General features: G+C 57.8%; 1 protein-coding gene across 5 annotated transcripts; it reads right to left on the bottom strand.

The window, feature by feature from the left end:
- Positions 1-1127: 1127 nt before the first annotated feature.
- On the bottom strand, positions 1128-22656 carry FKBP8 (FKBP prolyl isomerase 8). 5 transcript variants are annotated; one of them, XM_054013423.1, is made up of 11 exons: positions 22567-22656; positions 20784-20874; positions 14878-14986; positions 13803-14130; positions 11986-12155; positions 11082-11170; positions 10320-10537; positions 9488-9660; positions 9260-9337; positions 3209-3346; positions 1128-2523 (listed from the first exon to the last, which is right to left on the bottom strand). In XM_054013423.1, exons 4-11 carry the CDS (start codon positions 14098-14100, stop codon positions 2437-2439), a joined length of 1251 nt encoding a protein of 416 aa, XP_053869398.1. In that variant the 5' UTR covers positions 14101-14130; positions 14878-14986; positions 20784-20874; positions 22567-22656; the 3' UTR covers positions 1128-2436. The 5 variants fall into 5 exon arrangements, with proteins under 5 accessions (XP_053869398.1, XP_053869397.1, XP_053869396.1 ...); XM_054013422.1 differs by lacking the exons at positions 20784-20874; positions 22567-22656 and adding an exon at positions 18536-18632; XM_054013421.1 differs by lacking the exons at positions 20784-20874; positions 22567-22656 and adding an exon at positions 18236-18362.
- Positions 22657-22677: the final 21 nt, after the last annotated feature.

Here is a 22677-nt window from a genome sequence, read left to right as displayed (position 1 = left end):
CTCATTCACAGCCCCTCGTGCGAGGGCCAGGCCGTCACAGCCAGGTCTGGGTCCTGCCCCAGCAGAACAAACCCAGAGCACTGCGACTGACCCTTGGGCTACTGCCCTTGAGGCCCTGGGCCCAACGGCAGGCACCGGGCTCTGATCCCAGCTGTAGACTCCACCCCAGTTAATACAACAGCTGCAGCAAACCACTCATGCCCCTGCCCCACACCTCCTGGGACGCTCCCTGCCTGAGGTGCCAGCGCTCTGCCCGCAGACAGGCCAGGAGTGGGGGGCACGGGCAAGCCCACACTGCAGTAACCAAAGCTTCAGCAAGAAGAGGAGCCGGCCGCTGGGCAAGGGCCCTTCAGGGAAGGGCTAAGAGAAGGGCCGAGGGCCAGGCCGCTGGCAGCTCAGCTCCAGGCCCTGGGGAACTGGCTCCTTCACAAGGAAGGCCCTTGGCAGTCCCAGCCAAGGCAGGATGCTGCCCCCAGGGAGCAGCTAAGGGAGAGCCCTCCTGTCCCCCAACCCCCCCTTCCTAGGGACCGTCCTGCAGGGTCACCACTGCTGAAAGGGGCTTCATTAGCCTCCCAGTGCTGCCCCTCAGCCGCAGCTGGGACAGTGGCCAATCCCAGCCCGCCCCAGTCGTTCCTCCTCTCAGCAAGGGAAACGCAGGCACTGCAAACTGCCGCCCCCTCTCCCCCAGTCAGTGACAGAACCCAGCTCTCAAGCGCTGCTCTTTGGTGCTGGGAAGGGGGCAGGCTCCCAGGGCAGCTGCTGCAGGGCAAAAGGAGACGCTCCTGCACGTGCCTTGCAGCAAAGCCGCTAGGTGAGGGAACAGCCCTCGGCGGGGCATCCTCACACGGTGCTCTAGGCACCCAGGGCCACAGGTGTTTGGGGCAGCACCTGGGTGGGCACAGAGGTAGTGCTAGGCAGACTAGGGTGCGCTGGAGGTCGGGGAGCTGCTCCAGGGGCCTTGGTTGCCTGCCAGGGAAATTCTTTTGATGTTCTCTGCAACCCCCGCCCCCAAGGGCCGAGGCAGCCAGCAGTGCATCACAGCTAGAGAGATCAGCCCAAGGGCCCAACAGCTCCCCCACCTGGCCCTTGCCTGGCAAGGAAGAGGCCCAGCTCTGGAGGAGACACAATTGAGACTTGTCCGTTTATTGGGGGTTTTCACAGTTGATTGTGTGTGTGTGGGGGGGGAGAATAGTACTTTGACTCTGTAGACGTGCAGCTGGTAGGACAGTGCTGGGGGACAGAAGACAGGGGCCCTACTGCACAGTGGGGAGGGAGGCAGGAGCAGGAGCAGGGCTGGACAGAGCTACAGGCCGAGGGGAAATACCCTCCCTAGGGGACCTGCAGAGAGATCAAAGCCCTGGGTGCCAGAAGGATGAAACGGACACGCTGACATTTTGCCCCTCCACCGTTCCTGCCACATGGCATTTTGCTTCCCAGGGGCAGCTCACGCACCTGGGACTGTTCTTGGCCATGGCACATTGGACCCCACCCTGTAGTGAAGAGGGCAGCGGGGTGTGCGTGAAGGCTGGGAGGCAGGGCACGCTCCAAGAGAGCCCCCCCTCGTCCCTGATGTACGAGCAAGAGCTCTGCTGGAAGGGCTGTGCTCTCCCGCCTGGCCCCACTGCCCCAGGGAGCCCGGGACAGGGCCAAAGTGTCACCTCCCAACACCCTGGGGAGCCCCTCACAGAGCATGATGGCTGCAGGGGCACTAGAAGCCTTTACAACAGGAAAACCAGCCCTCGCTAGCTTTGCTGCGACAGGCAGGTGAGGTCTTGTTACTGTGGCAAGCTGGGTTCATTTCACAATGGCACCCACGGGCACAGCTCCCAGCACCGAGGGGGACGGGTGCTGATTGCATGCCCTTCCCCACAGCCACATGGAGAGCATCCCCCACGCTGGACCCCGGCTCTGCAGAACCAGAGTCATGACCACACCAGCCCTGCCTGCTCTACCCTCCCCCAGAAACAGCTGCATCCCTTAACAGATTGGTTGTTGAGGGGAGCCCCTCCTTGTCGGACCATCAGAAGGGGGCAGATGGCACCGGAAGTTACTGCTCTGCTGGCCCCAGGGCGCACGTTCTGTCAGGGTAGGACGACAACGGACCAGCGGTCAGTGTGTGGAAATGCCGGGCTCTTCGTCCCACACTCAGAGGGCTCATCTACCCTGGGCATCTCCACCTGGCCTGCCAACCCTCCACCCGCGCCCCGTCCTGCTGCAAAGGTGCCGCCGCAGCGGCTGCTCGCCAGGCTGCTCGGGCAGAGCAGGTTGATTCTGTGATTTACAATCAATGGGTAAGTGGGGAGGGAGGGATGCGCAGAACCCCGGCTCCGCTCTGAGGGGAGGAAATCAGACAGTCCTCACCGGTGCAGGTCCCGGGGCAGCTGGTGGGGCAGACGGGGGCGCGGCACAGCTTCTTGGGCCTCTCCGCAGACGACGCTAGTTCCTTGCGGCTAGGACAACGGACAAGGCCACGCCACCGAGCGCGACAGCTGTTGCGCCAAAGAGCCACTTCCAGGGAATAGACTGGAGGGGAAGGAAGGAAAGAGCCCACGAATGTTAGAGGAGAGACAGCTGGGGGGGCGCGAGGGTCAGGCCGCCCTTGACAGGGAATTGGTTAGAACTCCGCTGGCTCTGGGGCTGGAAAGCAGCCTGGAAGGAGCAGGAGGGATCAGTCCTGTGCCTGTCACATGGGGGAGGGGGGTCGGGAACCCCAATCCTAACTTGGGGTGCAGGGAGGTTCCCTGCCCCAGGAGCATTTGGGCAGCCTGTGCTCAGCAGAGCAGGGGAGGAGGCTCCCTCTATGTGGCCGGGGTGGTGCCATCAGGTGGACCGATGACGTTGCAGCTCTCTGGGCTGCCGGCTCGGGGGGCCATGCCTCAGCCCCACCTGTAGCCTGCCCCTCATGACCAGCCACAGCAAGCAGGCACCTCTGCCCTCTCCACCACGGATCCCTCCAGCTGGCAGCTCAGAGCCTGGCACACAACAGCAGTTTCCCTGGCGCGTGCTGGCTCTGTGCTGACTAGGAGAGCCCCAGCAGGGCTCATGCATTCTGCAGCCTGCTCTGACAGCACGTGGGGGCACAGGCAGCGGCAGCCAGAACACAGCGAGTGTGGAACTACTCTGGGAGCCGGGAGAGATCTCAAAGACCCCAGAACGTTGTGGCTGCTTTCCCGGGATCCTTCCCACCCCCGCATCCTCCACCACTCACCCGGGGCAACTTGTCTTTGCACGGTGCAGGGGTGCTGCTGGTGCCGGTGTTCCCCAGCATCTTCTTGTACATCGCGGTCTCCACGTTCTTCTGCTCCGCGTGTTTCTTCACCAACTTGGAGAGCTCTGCATGGATAGTCTAGGAGCAAGACAGCCAGGCATACATGAGATGCCAGCCCCACTTCCCCTCTCCAGCCAGCTCCCAGTGCGCTCCGCAGACGGGGGCAGAGAGGAAAGAGCAACACGACAGCCCTGCGAGAGGACAGAGCCAGCAGCCCCTCGGAGCCGGGCTCTGCCGAACTGGGCGTCCGAGGCTGCACAAAGGAGCTCAGACACCAAGGCTGCTCCTCCCCACTGGGCAGCAGAAGCCATGTGTGCCCAGGCCACCTCTCCCCACTGCCACCTAGCCCCCACTCGGAGCAGGGGCAGCACACCCAGGCAGGCCAAGCCAGCAGCTCAGAACAAGGACTCCTGAGTACGGGTCCTCGTTGTACAGCCAGACACTTCACTTCTGGGCCTCAGTTTCCCACCTTTGAGAGCCGCACGAGTGAGCGACAGGGCCTTGTATTTGCTCCAGCCCTCTAGAGCAGGGGTTCTCAAACTGGGGGTCGGGACCCCTCAGGGGGTCACAAGATCATTAGAGGGGGTCGTAAGCTGTGAACCTCCACCCCAAACCCCGTTTGCCTCCAACATTTATAATGATGTTAAATATATTAAACAGTGTGTTTAACTTATTGGGGGGTGCAGGGGGTCGCACTCAGACGCTTGCGATGTGAAAAGGGTCGCCCGTAAGAAAGTTTGAGACCCGCTGCTCTAGAGGGCGAGACGCACCCTAGTGGTGGTAACGAAGCCACACCTCTGCAGCTGGTCTGCCGGAGCCCCACCCGGGGGCAAAATCCTGTTACAATTCCCCCCACCCCCCCGCCACGAGCACGTGGCTCAGCCTGGCGCCATCAGCCGCAGCAGGCCCATCACAACCACTGGGGATGGTTCCTCAGCGTGCCAGGAAAGGGCTGCTTGCCCTGCCTGGCTGGGGCTGCTGGTCCTGCCCAGCAGAGGGGGGAACTCCAGCAAGGGCAGGACAACCGACGGTCCCAGGCAAAGCAGGTCCATGGCCTCCAGCCTCTTCCAGGGTGGAGCTGCAGCCAGTGCCACACTGTTATGCCAGGAGACTGCCGTCAGGCTCAGGCCTGAGCTCCTGGCAGGTGCTGGGCACGGCGGCCTAGCCAGGCTGCTCCCAGGTCCCACTATTTTCTGTGCCCCCAGCCCCGAGAGTCACGGACACCCGGCTCGGGAGGAGGGGAAAGCAGCCCAGGCTTGGAGTAAACACATCCAGGAGACACGTGGATCAGCATCAAGCAGGAGCGGAGCAGAGGCCAGCCCACCTCAGCCACAGAAGGTGCACTGCGGCATGGGGCTTTACGGGGAAGCGGGAGCGAGATGGACAGACACACCAGAACCCCGTCCCCCAACAGCTCTGAAGAGATGTAACGGACTTCAGATTCCATCCTTCCTGGAAGCTGAACCTGCCTCTGCTCACCGGGTAAAGGGCCCGTCGGAAGGGGACTTTAGCTGGGTGAGGGGCCAAAGGCCACCTCACAGGAAGCGGTGCCGTGTGCTGATTGGAAAAGGACTTTTTTTGGTTGTAAATGAGACTAAAACTCTGCCCAGGAAACCAAGAAGGGCAGAGATGCAGCAGTGTTTGTTCGGATTCCCACCGGAGAGAGGGGACAGGGAGGCGAGGGTCAGTTAAGATCAGCCGGAAGTTGGACTCTAGCAGGATCTGTCAAGCCCCTGCCAGTCTCTTTAGCGTGGTCACCCGGCTGCTCTAAGAAGCAGTGACAAAATGTAGTGGGATTCTGCGACGGAAATCTGCTCCCTCCTGACCTGCATCCCTGTGAGCACCGGGAAGTTCAGCTGGAAAGCCCCGAGGTTTCACAAGAGGTGCGAGCTAGTCCCAGCCTGGAACCGAGCTCACTGCCAATGCTGCCCTGCAGTCCTACCCTCTTAGAGCTGAACTAGGTTCGTACAAGACAGGTTCGAGATACATTTAGGGGCATTTTCCCAGCACCCCGGGTGGCAAGAGGTCACTGTCTCAGCCCCACTCTCTGGGATACAGCAGTGGGCCGAGGATTCCTAGCAGCCACTAGCCAGCTCCCAAAGCCCACATCAGAAGAACCAGAACAGAGCCGAGTGCGGAGAGACACAAACCCAGGGCCTGGAAGGAGTCAGCTATTTGGCTTCTGGCTTTTGCCACTTGTGTAGTGGGACTGCGCCCTCTGCTGTGGGAAGCTGATACTTGTCTCTTCACAGCGGGCAATCCCACGAAGTGGCTTTGTAAAGGCACACGGGCATGGTGAAGAATTACCTAAAGGAGCCAAGTACCTGAATGTCTGTTATTTATCCTGGGTGTTTCTAAGACTCAGCTAATGTAAAGGATCCAAGTTTGCTGTTCCCCACTGATGGGCTCTCTCCACGACTTCTCTCCTTTGGAGCAATGAGAAGTCAGGGCCGTCGCGCTCTGGTTCCTGTACGCTAGCCGAGCGCTGCAGGGGAAGGGCTCTTCCTTTACAAGCTATGCAGCGTTTCCAGTTTGTGCCTTTCATGAAGAGAGCTTTAGGCTTTGGAAAGAGGAGCCTTTCCAAAACCAGCCTTTCGGGCCAAATTTAATCCGACTGTTTCCAAAGTAATAAAAGCCAGTGGCGCCCGAGAGGAGACTGGATTCCGGACGGTGTATTTTTAAGATGCTTTTGAGAGTGAAATGCAACAAGTTAGTCCAGTGATTACTGCTGGTCTGCTAGGTCGGTCCTGTTGGGAGGGGGTCACGTCCAATGGCTTTCATGAGTTGTGAGCCCATGAGGAATTCTTGGGTGCAGCCCCCTGCTGTGCAGCAAGACCTCTCCAGAGCAGAACCTGCCCCCGTGGGGGAAGGAATTAGCCAGTGCCCCCTTTTCCCCTACTCGATTGGAAGAGTTAGAATCTGGGACCTCCACATAGAGGGTGGGAAGAGAAATGCTCAATATTGCGGTGTGCTTGGCTTGCACCCGGTGAAAGGCACCTGACCGACAGCCCGGGGGAACGGAATGATCAGACCCGGGGGGGGGGGGGGGGTCAACACGGCTTTTGTAAAGGGAAATCCTACCTCGCCAATCCATTAGAATTCTTTAACGGGGTCACCATAAGCATGTGGACAAGGGTGAGCCAGTGGAGATAGACTATTTGGACTTTCCAAAAGCCTTTGACAAGGTCCCTCACTAGAGGCTCTTAAGCAAAGGAAGCTGTCCTGGGGTAAGAGGGAAGGTCCTCTCATGAATTGGTAACTGGTTAAAAGTCAGGAAACACAGGGTAGGAATAAATGATCAGGGTTTTCAGAATGGAGAGAGGGAAATAGAGTCCCCCAAGGGTCTGTACGGGGACCAGTGCTGTTCAACATATTCAGAAATGATCTGTGAAAAGAGGTAAACAGGGAGGTGGCAACGTTTGCAGATGATACAAAACTACTCAAGATAGTTAAGTTCAAAGCGGACTGAAGAGCTACAAAGGGAGCTCCCAAAACTGGGTGACTGGGCATCAAGATGGCAGGTGAAATTCAGTGTTGATAAATGCAAAGTAATGCACATTGGAAAACATAATCCCAACTACACATACAGAATGATGGGCTTTAAGTTACCTGTTACTACTCAAGAAAGATCTTGGCAGTCATTGTGGATAGTTCTCTAAAAATACCCGCTCAATGTGCAGCAGCAGTCAAAAAAGCGAACAGTGTTATGAACCGTTAGGAAAGGGACAGATAAGGCAAAAGAAAATATACCAGCACTATACAGATCCATTGTATGTCCACAACCTGAGTACAGTTGAACGCAGTTCTGCTCACACCATCTCAAAAAAGATGCATTAGAACTGGAAAAAATGATTGGGGGATAGAACGGCTTCCGTGTGAGGAGAGATTAAAAAGGCTAGGTCTGTTCAGTGAGAAAGAGAGACAATGGGGGGAGGGGGGAGCGAGGGGGGGGAAGATGATAAATGGTTATAAAATCATGACTTGGTGTGGAGCAAGTGACTAGGGAAGTGTTTTTTACCCTTCCCATAACACAAGAACCAGGGGTCACCCAATGAAATGAATAGGCAGTAGATTTAAAACACACACAACACACAGTCACCCTGGGGAACTCATTGCCAGGGGATGTTGTGAAGGGCAAAAGTATAACTGGGTTCAAAAAAGAATGAACTGAGTTGCTGGAGGACAGGTACCTCACTGGCTAGGCAACCCCATGCTCTGGGTGTCCCTGAACCTCTGACTGCTGGAGGCTGGGACTGGACGACAGGGGATGGGTCACTCGATAATCCCCCTGTTCTGTTCATTCCCTCTGGGGCACCTGGCATTGGCCACTGTGGGAAGACAGGACACTGGGCTAGACGGACCATGGGTCTGACCCAGTGTGGGTCATGTTCAGACTCCTCTAAGCCACAGAGCAGGTGAAGCTACATTCTGCAGCTCATGAAAAACAAGTCCTAGGCAGCACATTGCGAGCTAGTGAACATCGCTGCCCTCCAGACCCCTGCAGCCTTCGCTTCTGGGAAATCCGACAGTCCAAAGGACTGGCCAGGTCTCTGCTGGACAAGCAGCCCCTGCTGACATTCCTGATGTGCACGAGATGCTTCGGGGAGAGCTGGGATCGCGGCTGACAACATCGCTTGCGTGCCATCACACTGGCTATCCCAGCCCCCAACTGGGCCAGCTTGTCTTTGGCCTTGTCCCAATGAGGAAAAGGCACGTTCTCCCCTCAAGCTACTGCAAACCCAGTAACACCCGACGGAGACAAGGCAGTTTGCTGCTTTCGCACAAGTGAAACGCTAGGCTCGCCTGTCCGCCTCCATCGGCCCTGGCTTGGCTTTGACGCCATTCGCGGTATGGACAGATTAGGGCAGAAGAAGGAATTCTGCGACATGGCCGGCACATCACAGGGTGCGGTAAGGTCACAGTGAGACAGGCTGAGCAGCCAGCCCGTCCATCCGAAGGGCCTAGCTAGAAATCAAACCGGGTGGCACCTGACCTGCAAGGAGGCCAAATCCTTTTGGGACTTGCCTGGATGAAGGAGGAGGAGTTAACACCACCTCTCTTCCTAGCAGAGATGCCCCCTTTTACACTGTAGGCTCTTTGGGGCAGGGACTGTCATTAACTAAGTTTGTACAGCCCCTAGCACAATGAGCCCATCTTATCTGTGGCCTTTAGGTGCCACAGGGATATAAAGTCTAACACCTCTGCAGCGAAACGTCCACGGAGATGCTTTTTCATAGTCAGGGGCACTCGCTGACAGACAGGGAGAGCTCATCCCCAGAGCACAGCCCTGCTCCGCTCTCTGCCCCGACACATGGAGTGTTTTTGTATTCTGCCCTGGTCCACAAGCCTCACCATCATCCTGGGTATTTCCAGGCTGCCCCAGGGCTTCCACTCCTGCAGCAGGAAATCCCCCACCCAGAGCTCATCCTGGCCCATGTGCCGAACTGGAGTCTAGCTCTTTGGGGCTGCTCCCAGGGCAGCATCAGTCATTCCCTGCAGTGCCAAGCAAGGAGCTAGGGCTTGGTTCCCGCCCCACCTCCTGTAATGATGGCCCAAGACGCTGGAAGTTGCTGAGCTGGGACCCATTTTTAACAAAGGATGGGCTGGAGGGCGCCCTGCCTCCATGGGGCTCGATTCTGGGGGCAAAGCAGGAAGGGGAAAAAGCAGAGACCCAGTAGATCCGTTTTCCCATCCATAGCCAGAGCACATTCAGTCCCTACACTAGGCAGTGTGAACACATGCCACCTGGTGCCATTGCAATCTGAGCCCCCAGGAGACACTGCCTGCCTCGCACGGGCCAGCAGCGCAGCGTTGACCTGCTCCCAAGGGTGCCAGCCAGTTGGCCTCCCCACGCCGGGATGGCTGGCAACAAGAACAGAGTCCCCGCGAAGCAAAGCCACACAACCAGGAGCCAGCGGGGTGAAGCCTCAGCTGGTCGCTCGCTTCCATCCTAGCCAAGCCGACAGGGTGGCAGCGGATACAGCAGCTTACCTTGTTCGATGGCTCCAGCTTCAAAGCTGCTTTGAGGAGGGGTATGGCCTCGCTGTACTCGCCCTGCTGTGCCAGCACCTGGAAGACAAGCCACAAAGCTGAGCAAAGAGGCCCTGGCCAGCCCCCAGTGGACAGGCTCCCACCCAGCCGCAAGAGGCCAGGGTCTCCATCCGACGCTCCCACTGCCAAAGGGAGGGGGCCCCGTGCCGCACAGAGCCCCACCCTTACCTTCCCCTTGCGGAAGAGGGCCTTGATGTTCTCCGGCTGGTGCTCCAGGACTTGGGTGCAGGATCTCAGGGCAGCCTCATAATGGTCCAGCTTGAGCTGGGAGGCTGCCAGGTTGTTGAGACATTTCACCTTCACCTCCAGCAGCTCGGCCTCCTCCTCCGGGCTGACGTCGACTGCGGAGATCCCAGAGCGGAGTTACACCAGCAGCCAGCTGCTTTCCAGCCCTGCTCGAGCTCCCTTCGTTCTGCAGTGCAGGGAACCCGCCTCCAGGGAGAGGTGTCTCGACCTCACCTGGGCCACCCACAGCCCGGGAGGGTTCTCCCTGGGGGCTGCTGCTGGGCTCTGGGCAGGGCAGAAAGGAACCAGCCTCTGCCCCCAGGGGCTCACAGCCACGGACAGACCAACAGAGGGTGCCCGTGGAGACCCGGCTCTCAGAACCGTGTTGCTATGGCTGCCCGCGGGGGACGCTGGGTGAGGAGCAGGTGTGTGCAATGGAGGAAGTAGGCTGTAAAGCCACCAAACGCTGCTTTCCAAAACATCTCCCCCGGCACTGCAGAAGGTCCCCAGGCAAGGAGGCATCTTAGAGGGCAACAGCTCCCGAGAGACACAGGCTGCCAGGAGGCCCAGCTCCCGGGCGGGGGACTCCCCGGCTCAGGCGAGGAGACGCTGTTCGACGAGCAGCGTGTCCCAGAGGGGCCAGCGTCACACACGAGGATGAGGAGGGCTGAGCCCCGAGGGTCGGGTGGCGGAGACGCCTCAGACTGCAGTAACTCCACTTCCCAGAGCCCCGCTGTGCGGGCAGGACTGGCTGACCCCAGGGCAGGGCAGGTACCTTTGGAGCTGGAGTCGATGGTCTTCAGGGCGATGTCGTAGGAGTTGATGGCCAGCACGTAGTCCGCCTGCTGGTAGTAGAAGTTCCCGCGCTCCCGCTTGCGATTGGCCAGCTGGATTTTCTCTCTCCCACGGAGGAGCTCCAGGTCAGGTGCGTCCTGCACGGCCAGCAGCTGCACTTCCAGGGTGAGGGCTGCGTCGGGCGGGATGTCGGGGCTCCTGCTCACATGATGGAGGAGACGCGATGGCACCTCTCGCAGGAGGAGGAACGGGCCCAGCCCAGGCTGCGGTGGCTCTGGGGCAAGCAACACTATCGCTCTGCATCAGAGCTGCCCAGCGCCAGCTGCTGCCCCCGAACACCCACGGGCTGCCGAGGAGCCATGCAGAGTCAGTGCTGGGGAAAGGGGCAGCCCGAAGACTGACATGCATGGAGGCAGCCTGACCAGGGAGGGCAGCAGAACAGACCCTGTTGCTCGCTATGGCTCATTCTGCCCTGGAGAAATCCCACCCCTCCCCGATGGGCAACGGGGCCCACTGAGGCCTGGGCTTATCTACTGGGACTGTGACTGGGGGGTGAACTGCGCTGGGAACACGTCGATGAGGAACTGTAATGAGACCAACACCTCCTCTCACTCTCCCCACGGCAGAGACTCTAGCCTTTGGCCTTGCTGCTGCAGGCCAGGCCTCCTCTCCAAGGATCCCCCCCACTCTCTTTGGTCCTGCTGTGGTTAGCCTCCCGCCCCGGTCCCAGGACCCCACTCACCTGCCCTGCGGGCCGTAGCAGTACTTGGCATCCGACATGATTGAGGCAGTTTCTCCCATTTCCATCAGCTGCACACACAGGTCTAGGGCCTGCAGGGACCCAGAGTTCAGAGGGAGGTCAGCAGAGGGCCCTCTCTGCTCGGGAGCGGGTGGTCATGGATTCAAATCCCACAGCCAGACTTGGGCTCCTCCCCAGAGGGCTGCTGTAGTGTGGGCAAAGGGGCTGTACTGCTGGACAGGCCATTAAACCAGCATGCCGGCCAGCTGCCAGGCAAACCAGAGTGAGCACGGCACAATGCAGGGACAGAGCAGGGCAGGACAAGAGGGCATCAGCCTGTAGGTCCCAGAATTGGGTCTCTGCGCAGAGCACCGGGTGAATCGGCCAATGCGACCAGGTGCCTTCGAGCAAGGCAGGGAGCCCCGCTGCCCAGGCGGGCGAAGGAAGCACTCACATGGCTCCTGTGGGTCGCCGGGGGACACGTTCCCTCCCCCACCTCCTCTCTCACCCCAAGTTCTTAGAGAATAAAGCCAGCTGCCAAATCCACAGAGATACACAGCAGCTGGGCATAAGATAGACAACCTCTGCCTCAGGGCCCCTCCTCCCCCGCATTGCCCCATATACAGCATTCCTCAGTTAGCCAGGTGCATTACGGAGGAAGGAGAGCTCTCCCTGAAGCACCAGGTGTCTGCAGTCACTCGGGGCAGGCAGGATACCGGGACCAGAGGAAGCAGCAATCTGACCCACACCGGGCCCTCCCACCTGAACATTCCCAGGTCAATGAACCAGGCTTTGCACACAGGCTGGGCTCCACCAGGCAGGTCAGTGCTGTGCAGAGACTCTTCTGCGCCCCCACCCCAAACACCTCCAGCTCCAGAGCACACAGGCCTAGCCGCCGCGCACCTACCTGCATGACATCGCAGTCTCCCAGGGTGAAGGAGAGGCTGGGACTGTCCTCCACGACGCTGCCATCCTCCAGCATCGCCTTGAGTCGGACGGTGACATCCTGGCCTTTGCGCGGCCGGCTCGCCATGCCTTGACCTGGCACCAGGGTCTTCTTCTTGAGTAAGCCACTCCCTGGGCAGACAGATGGGAGCCAGAAGCATGTCACAGCCAGCGGGAGAGAGAAAGGCGGCCTTGGCTCATGCCGCCCATGTCCACTTGGGTTTAAAGTAGGAAGGGAGGCAGCCAAGTTGGCACATTCCCACTAGGGGGCTGATGCCGGGCTCAGAGCTGGCCACGCAGCCACTGCTCTGGTGGCTTGTGTTGACAAGAACATGGTGGCCCTGAAGAGCCACTGGATTCACGGCCTCGGGGAACAAAGGCTCCTGGATCCAGACACCGAGGAGGGAGAGCAGGACAAAGCAAACTCACCCTAGCAACTACCACCAACCTGTTGCTATCCTGCCAGGGAGGGACGGGGCTAGAGACGAGAGTTAGGGTTCACGCTCCATGGCCTCTCTGCTGAGACATTAGCCGGGGATCCCCCGAGGAGCTGCCACTTACCTCCCGGGGGCAGCGTCTCGCTCAGCATTTTGTAGGTTCCAAGGCCAGAAAGGACCATTGTGACCAGCTAGTCTGACCTCCCAGAGACCTGCCCCCTGTTCATTCTAGAGCAGCTCTTTGTATTGAACCATCGGGACGATTTACCGAGGGTCACGGGGAAGTCTCCATCACTGGCTGTTTTTAAAGCAAGACTTGATGTTTCTCTAACCAATCTGCCCTAGGGATTATTGTGGGCAGGTCTCTGGCCTGCGCTCTGCAGGGGGTCAGACCAGATGTTCACAATGGTCCCTTCTGGCTTTAGGATCTATGAATCTTTGGGAAAATCATCCAAGCTTGATTTTAAAATCACCAGCGATCGAGAACCCACCTCACCCCTTGATAAATGAGTTAACGACTCTCACTGTTGAAAATATACAGCTTATTTCCAGTCTGAATTGGTCTGGCTTCAACTTCCAGCCCTTCGGTTGCATTACATCGTCCCCTGGTCTGCTACGCTGAAGAGCCCATCACCAGATCTCTGTTTCCCAGGTAGGGACTTACAGACGGACCAAGTCTTTCCTTAACCTCTTTGTCACACCAAACAGACCGAGCTCCCAAGTCCCTCCCGGAGAGGCACATCATCAAATCCTTTCATCAGCCTCGTGGCTTTTCTCTCAAAGCCCGCCAGTGTATGAACATCCTTCTTGAACTGTGGGCACCACCGCTGGACACAGGATTCCAGCCGCGGTCGCACCAGTGCCATAACACCTCTGCGCCCACTCGCCATCCCCCCGTTTGTGCTTCCCAGAATGGCATTAGCCCTTTTGGCCACAGCATCTCAGTGGGTGCTCTCGTTCAGTGGATTAGCCACCACAGTCCCCAGATCTTCTTGGGAAGCACGAGCACGCTCTGAATGCTGCAGTGATCCAAGCCAACAACCTACATGCTGCTGGGGGCTGGGCCGAGACCTCTCCTGAATGAACGCACACCTGATTCACAGGAGGCTGTGACTGCTGACACCTGACCTGGGTACAGACAGGTGGCCCAGAGGCCAAAGGCTCCACAGCGAGGCATCTGCCACACCTTTGAGCCCCCTTTCCCACACCACTACAGCATCTCCTGCCAGGGGCACATGGGAGCCCTGACTTCAGCCTGCTTGCCCTCACTGGGAGGCAGGGAGAAGGGGAAGGGCTTACGACAACAAGAAACAGCAAGGCATCATCCTACACAGGATCTTACCCAAGACATCAAGCCACTCCTCAGCTGCCTGGGGCATGTTGGAGGCCTCCTCTGGGGCTTGCTCTGACCCAGGCACCTGGGTGTCATCTCTGGCTGGTGGGGTCTTTCCCGTCCCTATGTCCTCCAAAGGGGGGAGTTCACTCAAGTCGTCGTCGTCATCCTCATCGAGGACTTCGAAGTCCTCCCCACTGTCCAGCATGGAGGTGCTGGCCTTGGCGAGGCCTGGCGAGCCGAGATCGATGCTGGTGTCAGCCCAGTCAGGGGAGCCATCAGCCGGACCCTCCCCTCCAGAAGCCATGGCAGAGAGTTGAGGCAAGGATCAAACTAACTAGGAAGTAAAGACAGAAGAGGATGTTTTGTTTGGGTTTTTTTCCCCGGGGGGAGATTAAAAGAAGCTGTAGTTTGAGATTCAAGAGCTACCTTGAAATGGGGCCTTAGAACCCAGCTCCCGCCTCCCCACAGCTCAGCAGCCCCCGGGGAAGCCAGCACTCACACGCTGATAAACAGCGATCATCACTCAGCCACAGCCAGGGTCCGGGACCCTGAGCTACCACCACAGGGTTTACAAATCGGACAGAACCAAAGCACCTGAAATTGCTACTCCCTCACTGCAGCACCGTGGGCACGGCTGCCCGTTGCTCCCCAGCCAGGCCGGTGCCTGAACTCTGGGTGCACACTGACCCGCTATGTTGTAGCTTGCGGCTGCCTCTGGTCTTTGCCATGAGCTTTGCGAGGCTTCTCCCCCAGCTCTCAAAGCCGGGGGCCCGGCATGACAGAGTTAATCTGAAGCCGATCCCCAGATCGCTGCCACCACACGTTTCCCTAACTTGTTTCCATTTATAGCAAGACCTAGGCTCCGCTGGGAGACGGAGCCGAACGTGGAGCAGCATGGGAAGCCATCAACCTCACAGGCAGCAAAGAGCCTAACTGGCAGAGGGAAATATTTCCCAGATCCAGATCCCACAGCAGGGCGGGTGGCAGGCGAGCCTCTCACCAGGGTCTTAGAAAGGCCTGGCTGCCAAACACCCAGCAGCGGAGATTACCCTGGTGCTGGAGGAATAGGGGTGGCTGGTACCTCCGGGCTGGGCTGCACCCTCAGGCAGGCTCTTGGTCTTCAGTCAAGGGGACAGTTCCAGAAGGCCAGCCATTCGGAGAGAGGCTTCATTCCTCTTTTCCAAGGGTATCTTAAAATAAAAAAATCAAATCAATCAAGCAAGCTTGAGGAGTCTCTTGCAGAGTCTGAAATCCCCATCCAGCCCCTGTTTGGGGATAGCTGGACCCGATACCAGAGCCACCCATACACTGGGCTGCTTTAGAGCCAAGTATTGCAAAAAAATCCCTGGGAAGAGGTGAGTGAGTGATGCCGCCAAGAGACCAAGGGCAGACAGATTATGTCAACCCAGCTTCCCAGCCTGGCCTCACACTCAGAGGGTGGAGGACAAGCCAAGGCCTCAAAGAGAAACAACAGGAACCTTGTGTCTCCACCGCAGAGCCCACCGCTGCTCTGGGTACGGCAGAGAGCACTCCCAGCACCAAGGGAAGCTTGTTCACAGCAAGAGCTCGGTCTGCAGGCAAACGCCATTCACTGGGAGCTGTTTATTACAAGCAAAGCACCACAAGCAGCACGCTGAGGAAAAGGCACCTGCCGCTAACAGATCAGCTCCCAGCCAGGGCAGGAGAAGGGCCAGGCACCCCCCTGCACTGGGGCAGGCAGCTCGCAGACGGAACAGGAACGCCCTGGCTGGCCTCAGATACCATGCGAACCCAGCTCCACAGAGGCTAGATGAGAGCAGAGTGCCCATCAACCTGGGCGGAGCAGGAGATGAACATGTAAGAGAACAGGTTTGGGATGGACAGGAAGAGACTGGTCTGGTGACAGCTGCTGGAGATCAGGTGCCTTGGCATTCTCCTCTGGAGTAGGTGTCAGCCTTGCTGACAGCTAATTACAGAAGCGAAACTAATGCTGGTCTTGGACACCAGCCCAAGACAACAAAAGACGACCCATGACCTACACTCGGAACTGGAGACATGGAGGCAAACAACTGTGGGGGCCACATTCAGCAGCCATAGAGGGATTGCAAGCAGAGTCTGCAGCTCAAACACCCAGGCAAAAGCTACAATACCGTGCCTAGCACCCTGGGGTCCCAGCCACAAACTGAACTCCGAGGCCCTAACGCAATCCACCTGATAAAGGATACAGCTCAGAACCGTCCGCCCACCAGCTCGGAGCTCTAGGCTTGCCGGAGAGCATCCTTCTCCCCGTCTGGGCCTCCTGGCTAAAGCATCATCATGCACCAAACAGCAATGCCTGGCTCTAGCCATTTGTTTCCACTATGGCAGGGGTTCTCAAACTGGGGGTGTGACCCCCTCAGGGGGTCCCAAGGTAATTACATGGGGGTCACGAGCTATCCGTTCTATGGGGCTGACCGCCCTGAGCCCCCTTTAAATTAAATTCCCCCCACCCCTGTTTTTAACTTCTAAGAGGGGTGATATTCAGAGGTTTGCTGTGTGAAAGGGGTCACCAATACAAGTCGTTTGAAAACCACCGCTCTACAGCAAAGGCACAGGCCAGAAAAGAGCCATGTTTTAGGAAGTTACTCCTCAGTGTCACACCCACCCCCTCCAGTTATTGAAAGGCAAAGACTGGGGAGTTTTTAATAAAAGTTCTCTCTTCACCACTGCCACGGTTCGTTTCCCTTTCCCTCACTTTGGGACCGGGAAAGATGCTCAGATTCATAGCGATGAGGACCAGGTGAGTAGAGGGGAATCATAATCCTGACCGTCTCCCATCCTTAGTCCCTGGCCTGAAGGGTTGAACAGTGTAAATCAAAGGCCCATCTCACACTGCAAGTCAGCGCAGCACTCAGCACCAAGGGGCCTCTGGGAGCTACCTCAGTAGAATAATGAAGATCAGGCCCATAAAAAAACAAATAAATCCCACCCGGTCAGCATCCCCTCCTGGTTCTCAGGCCCTTGCTAATGGCCAGGCTTCTTGCGATCCCAATGCAACATGGAGGTAAAGTTACACTCCCTCGAAATGTAACAGCGACATTCCTGTTCACACTTGTCACTCCAACGAGTGTGCTCCCAGAACCCTGGGCCCTGAAAGGACAGGCACGGCTGAGACAAGCCCAGGAACTTCCCTTAACCAGTCAATGGCCAGAGAGACTCAGGGGTCTGACAGGGCTGCGTATGGCCTGAATGAATTCATCCTTGCCTTAGCCACTGCCCCCACAGCCCATTGCTTGCTGGGCTTTGCCTCTCTCACGGCCAGCCCCTCCAGCCCAGGCGGCCAGCCCAGCTAGGAGAGGGGCTGCAGCTAGCGCAGAAGGCAGCAGCCTGCTGGGTCACCAGAGGGGGACACGCACTCAGCTGGGACGCTTTGCAAACAGCAGGCAAGCTAGAGGCTGTAGTCACCATGCCAAGGTACAAGTGCTTGAACAGACAGGACCCTAGCTACTCGGTCTCGCTTTCCTGGGCTCCTGCCCACCCCACCCTGCTCCAAGTCACTCGCCAAGAGGGAAATTCAGAGTAAAGCCCCCGGCCAAGAGCACAGCATAGATTGGCACCCCCCAGAGAGAGCCCATCCAAAGATTCATACCGTACCAGTCTACAAAAAAGCACCAGAAGGCAGCTTAATTCTGTGAGCCCCACAATGCTCAGAGAACTGCCTTGATGTACGTGACAGTGTTTCCCCATCGTCCCTTCAGTGCTCCCCCATCCCCGCAGCGTGGGGCAGGGGGAGGAAATCACATTTCCCCTAGTAGGCATTTCAGAGAGCGACAAGGTCTCTGTGCCGGGCCCAGCCCAAATGGGCAATGCCCGTAGGAGCCTTGGCCCAGCTAACAAGCCCAGGCAGACGTGCAGGTATCGTCCCCTCCAGCAGTTGCCCTTTTCAGGCCCCGCTTCCCAGCAGGAGCCACCTGCAGAAAGAGAGGTCAGGACACAAGCACCAACCTTACCAGGAGCTCGCCACTAAGAAGGTGAGGGTGAGATGGGAAGGGGACCCTTCCGCTGCCCCAAAACCCCAGGGAGCAGGAACTGATGCGCCCCCACCCCTTCTCTGCTGAGCCACCAGGGGTCACCAGGCGTCATGGGGGAACTGCCCCTTTGCAACTATCCCCCTCCACACAGTCCTTCTGCGCACCCCACTGCTCCTGGGTGGCGCCCCCCCAGGCTCACCCCACCGCCCCTGGGTGGCGCCCCCCCAGGCTCACCCCACCGCCCCTGGGTGGGCAGGTTCCCCCAGGCTCCCCCGCCCCACCGCCCCTGGGTGGGCAGGTTCCCCCACCCCACCGCCCCTGGGTGGGCAGGTTCCCCCAGGCTCCCCCGCCCCACCGCCCCTGGGTCCTGGCCCCACGATTCCATGGGACTCTCGGCCCCAGCGGGCTGGGGGAACGGCTTCACCCAGTACCAGGCGCCCCACCACGCACCCCAAGTCGAGTCAGGGCCACCCCCAGCCAGGGGCTGGCCCGGGAGAGAGACGCCCCCGGCCCCGGCACTGCCCGGCAGGCACCGGCCGCGGTCTGACGCCTCCTGGGCACAGGCACGTGGCTCCCAGCCGGGGCAGGACCCCCCCCCCGCAGAGCCCAGCCCCCCCAGCGCCCAGCCCCCTCCCCAGCCTGGGGGCCCCGCTCCCCCCGGACCCTGCTGGCTGCGAGCCGGGGGGGGGGGGGGGGAGGCACGGACACTGGCCGGGGGCAGCCCCCGCGAGCACCAGCACTAACACCCACTTGGCCTCCAGGATCAGCTGCTCCAGCCCCGCCCCCGGCTCTCATTGGCTCCCCCGGGCGGAGCAGACTGTCGCTATTGGCTGGCTGCCGCGCCCGTCCCGCCTGGATCGGCCTTTGCTCGGCGCCTTCTTAAAGGGGCCGCGGCCCGGGGGCAGCGCGCAGGTGGGAGGTGCAGGGGCTCTGGCCTGGGTCCCCAGCGCGGCACAGAGGGGAGCAGGTCGTAGCAGCCCCCACTCCCATGCAGAAGGGGCAGCCAGCAGGTCCCAGCATGCACCGCTGCACCCCAGCCCTGGGACATGCCAGCTCCCAGCATGCACCGCTGCACCCCAGCCCTGGGACATGCCAGCTCCCAGCATGCACCGCAGCACCCCAGCCCTGGGACATGCCAGCTCCCAGCATGCACCGCTGCACCCCAGCCCTGGGACATGCCAGCTCCCAGCATGCACCGCAGCACCCCAGCCCTGGGACATGCCAGCTCCCAGCATGCACCGCTGCACCCCAGCCCTGGGACATGCCAGCTCCCAGCATGCACCGCAGCACCCCAGCCCTGGGACATGCCAGCTCCCAGCATGCACCGCTGCACCCCAGCCCTGGGACATGCCAGCTCCCAGCATGCACCGCAGCACCCCAGCCCTGGGACATGCCAGCTCCCAGCATGCACCGCTGCACCCCAGCCCTGGGACATGCCAGCTCCCAGCATGCACCGCTGCACCCCAGCCCCCTGGGATGGCACAGCCACCTGATGCTGGCAGCCTGGACTCTGCCTTCCCTTTGCAACTTAGATGGAGACAAAACTCCTAATTTTAATCCCAGAAGTCCTTGTGGCCACACAGAGCTGGTGTCCCAGTTACTTTTGTGGTTAAAAGTTATCTACCTCCGAAATGCAGTCACTGCACCCTCATTCAGGGTCTGTCATACGCTGCATCCCAGGGGGGCCTGGCAGGTTCAGAGGTGTGATCAGGGCAGAGCAGTCCTTCTGCAGGCTGCACCTCTCTATTAATGACACTATGTATGTGTGGCTGAACTCTGGGGGAAGAGGGTGCATTCTGCCTTCCCCTGGAGTAAACCTCCAATCTTCCTCTCATGTGCCAATAGCTCAATAAGTTAACACGTTCATGGATGCTTCCTGTCTTATGTATTGGGACCAGGATAGATTGTACCAGTCTTCGGGAATTCTCTTGTCTCGCTTTGTTCACTCTGCTCATCCATTTTGTGCCTCTCTCATGCAAGACTTTCACTAGGTCTGCTGTCAGTTCATCAGGTCCCTCTGCCTTCATTTCCTGGACTATACTTCTCACCTCCTCCTCTGTTAGGTCAGGCTCAGGCACAGACACCACATTAAGATCATATGGTGGCAACTCTGCCCTAAAAGGGGTTTGTCTATTTAAGAGCCTCTCAAAGTATTGTTTCCAACTGTCCTTTTGCTTGTTTGGGTATTACTAGCAATCTCCCCTGACCATCATTTACAAATGGTATAATAATACCACCCTCTTTCCCTTAGCCCTTCATATGGTTTATAGCTCAAAATTAAATAACTATTGGATCTTACACATTATCACAACATAAGGCACAAATCCTCATCATACCCTCTGACACCAGAGAAAGTATGTTTTAAATTCATAGAAATCGGGGGCTAGTACAATGCTAGCTACCTCCAGGAGCTATCCAAAGAACTTTCCCTAGGATGTGTGAAGTATGATCCAGTAACATCTGTCAGGCAGCATTCTGAAATTGACACCGCAATATGAGAGCCTAAAGGAAGAGATGAAGAACTAAGCCCCAATTCAGAAAACCATCCCTATTTGGGACAGCACTTGAGCACATGCTTCAGTGCTTTCCTGAATTGTGGCCCTAGATGACTCTGCTTTAATACTCATTTAACAAACAGAAACTCAACACAGGCATTTGAGATTTAAACAAAATAAGGTCACTGCCCCTGCCAGGATAAGCAGACTAATTCTTCTCCATTATTCTTATCACTTTCCTGCACACACAAAGGAGCAATATTCAGTGCAGGGTTACTGATTTACCTCTAGGTTACATTTCAACCAGGAACTTGCAGTATTTTAATTATTCTGTAAGAAAGGAAACGTGATTTTTTCCTAGGGCAAAAAAGCAACCATTTGTGACGTATGTCCAAGGTCACCAGATCACCATCTTGTGAGTTTTTTTCCAGGTCACTTGATCACTAATATTTATACACACCACTGGTTCATATGGGTATTTTTATATAAAAAAGAGACCTTACTGGACAGGGGCAGGACTTCATCCTCCCTTCTCTTCTTTATTTTCTGTCTGAGTCATGCAAGTTTTTAAAATGACACCATCCACATCAAAATCTGAGGAGAAACATTGAACATATTCAGTAATCCATTCACATGGCCTTGCAAAACTACCTAGAGATGCATAACTTTTTAAAACTGAATTTGTTTTTGATTGCTAGGCCAGTAGCGAAAGAGGATGAAATTTCCTTTCCTTCTTACAGTCTGTGATGTTGTATGCGCGCGCACACACACACTCTCTCTCTCTCTCTCACACACTCTTTTGGTGTGAGTGAGATGGATGAAATTTCTATTAATGACAGATCCTTGATTTAGATTATTAAGGGGAAAGAGTGCTAAATGAGGCCCTCTTTTTAGAAAATCTGGAAGACAAGTGGAAAAGGAAGCAGCATCACAGCTGGTCTGCCTATCTGTGCTGGCAACGTCTGCCTTGTCTGATTTATAAGTATCTTTGAGGCTTACTGTAAACTGAGAAAATAGTGAAGCAATAATTTTCCTGAAAAAGCCCTGCCAGCTCTAGTACTTTTTCTGAGAAATGACTCACAGAGACTTGGGAACTTTTCTCTTGGTGATTTGTGCTGGCAAAGAAGCTTGAAGTTGAACCAGCCTGTGCACTGACCGGACCTTATACGAAGTAGGAAAAAGTTGCTTTGATTTTATTCCAGTCCACTGGGCTCAACCTGTACTCTGCTCAGCCAATCTGTCTTTGATTTAGTTTCCTAGTGATATACAAGAATGTACAGCTCCCAGAGAAACTCGTAAATATTTCTCTGCCTGTGAAGTTACCCCAGGGCCCTTCTGGTAACATTAATCTTCTACAGCCTCATCCCTGAGGAAATTTATCTCTAGGGATAGGGGGGCACTTATGTTATCCATATAGCTGAGGTGGGGTGTCACATGAACTTGAACAGTTACCCACTGGGCCAGGGTCCCTACAACGTCAAGGCCAGTTTCCATGCTCTGCCAAAGTCCCCACAGTGCCCATGATCCCTGCCCAGCTGGCTTCTCCACAACCATATCACTGCCGTTGTAGCCTCCCCTTAGAGAGACCCAGAGAGCAGCTGTGGGAGCCCCTCCCTTTATACAGACACAGGGAGCTGAGGGGAGGGCATTGTAGGGGGGCTCCCCTCATAGAGCCATTGAAGGGGAGGGGGATTGTGGGGGGCTCCCCCATAGAGCCACTAGGGGGAGGGGGAGTTGTGGGGTGCTTCCCTTAGGACCCTGGGGAGGAGGGAAGTTGTGGGGGGCTCCCCCATAGAGCCACTGAGGGGGAGGAGGAGCTGTGGGGCGCTCCCCTTGGGACACTGAGGGGGAGGGAGAGTTGTGGGGGGCTCCCCTTAGGACACTAGGGGAAGGGGGAGTTGTGGGGTGCTCCCCTTAGGACCCTGGGGAGGAGGGAAGTTGTGGGGGGCTCCCCCATAGAGCCACTGAGGGGGAGGAGGAGCTGTGGGGCGCTCCCCTTGGGACACTGAGGGGGAGGGAGAGTTGTGGGGGGCTCCCCTTAGGACACTAGGGGAAGGGGGAGTTGTGGGGTGCTCCCCTTAGGACACTGGGGAGGAGGGAAGTTGTGGGGGGCTCCCCCATAGAGCCACTGAGGGGGGAAGGAGCTATGGGGGGCTCTCCTTGGGACACTGAGGGGGAGGGGGAGTTGTGGGGGGCTCCCCATAGAGCCACTGAGAGGGGAGGGGGAGCTGTGGAAGGCTCCCCCCAGGGGGAGGGGGAGGGGATTCCTTGCTGGACCTCACGCACATGTACGTCCTGACGCAAAGGTCACGTCGTACGCGTGACCTCCATCCCGGAAGTGAGCCTCTAGCCCGCGGACCCCACGAGCCGCCGCCGCTGGCCCGCGCTTGCCCCGGC

Source organism: Malaclemys terrapin, chromosome 24 (genome assembly GCF_027887155.1).
Source record: "Malaclemys terrapin pileata isolate rMalTer1 chromosome 24, rMalTer1.hap1, whole genome shotgun sequence".
In the NCBI taxonomy this organism is placed as follows: Eukaryota; Metazoa; Chordata; order Testudines; family Emydidae; genus Malaclemys; species Malaclemys terrapin.
The sequence above is the reverse complement of the archived record's forward strand: the minus strand, read 5'-3'. Positions and strand labels throughout refer to the sequence as shown.

Excerpts from the sequence above, each read along its gene's own strand:
- FKBP8 (XM_054013423.1), bottom strand. The coding sequence starts at position 14,100 with ATGGCTTCTGGAGGGGAGGGTCCGGCTGATGGCTCCCCTGACTGGGCT. Across the intron at positions 12,156-13,802 it reads GGAGTGGCTTGATGTCTTGG|GGAGTGGCTTACTCAAGAAG; the intron begins GTAAGATCCTGT and ends CTGTCTGCCCAG. Across the intron at positions 9,661-10,319 it reads CATCGACTCCAGCTCCAAAG|TCGACGTCAGCCCGGAGGAG; the intron begins GTACCTGCCCTG and ends GGATCTCCGCAG.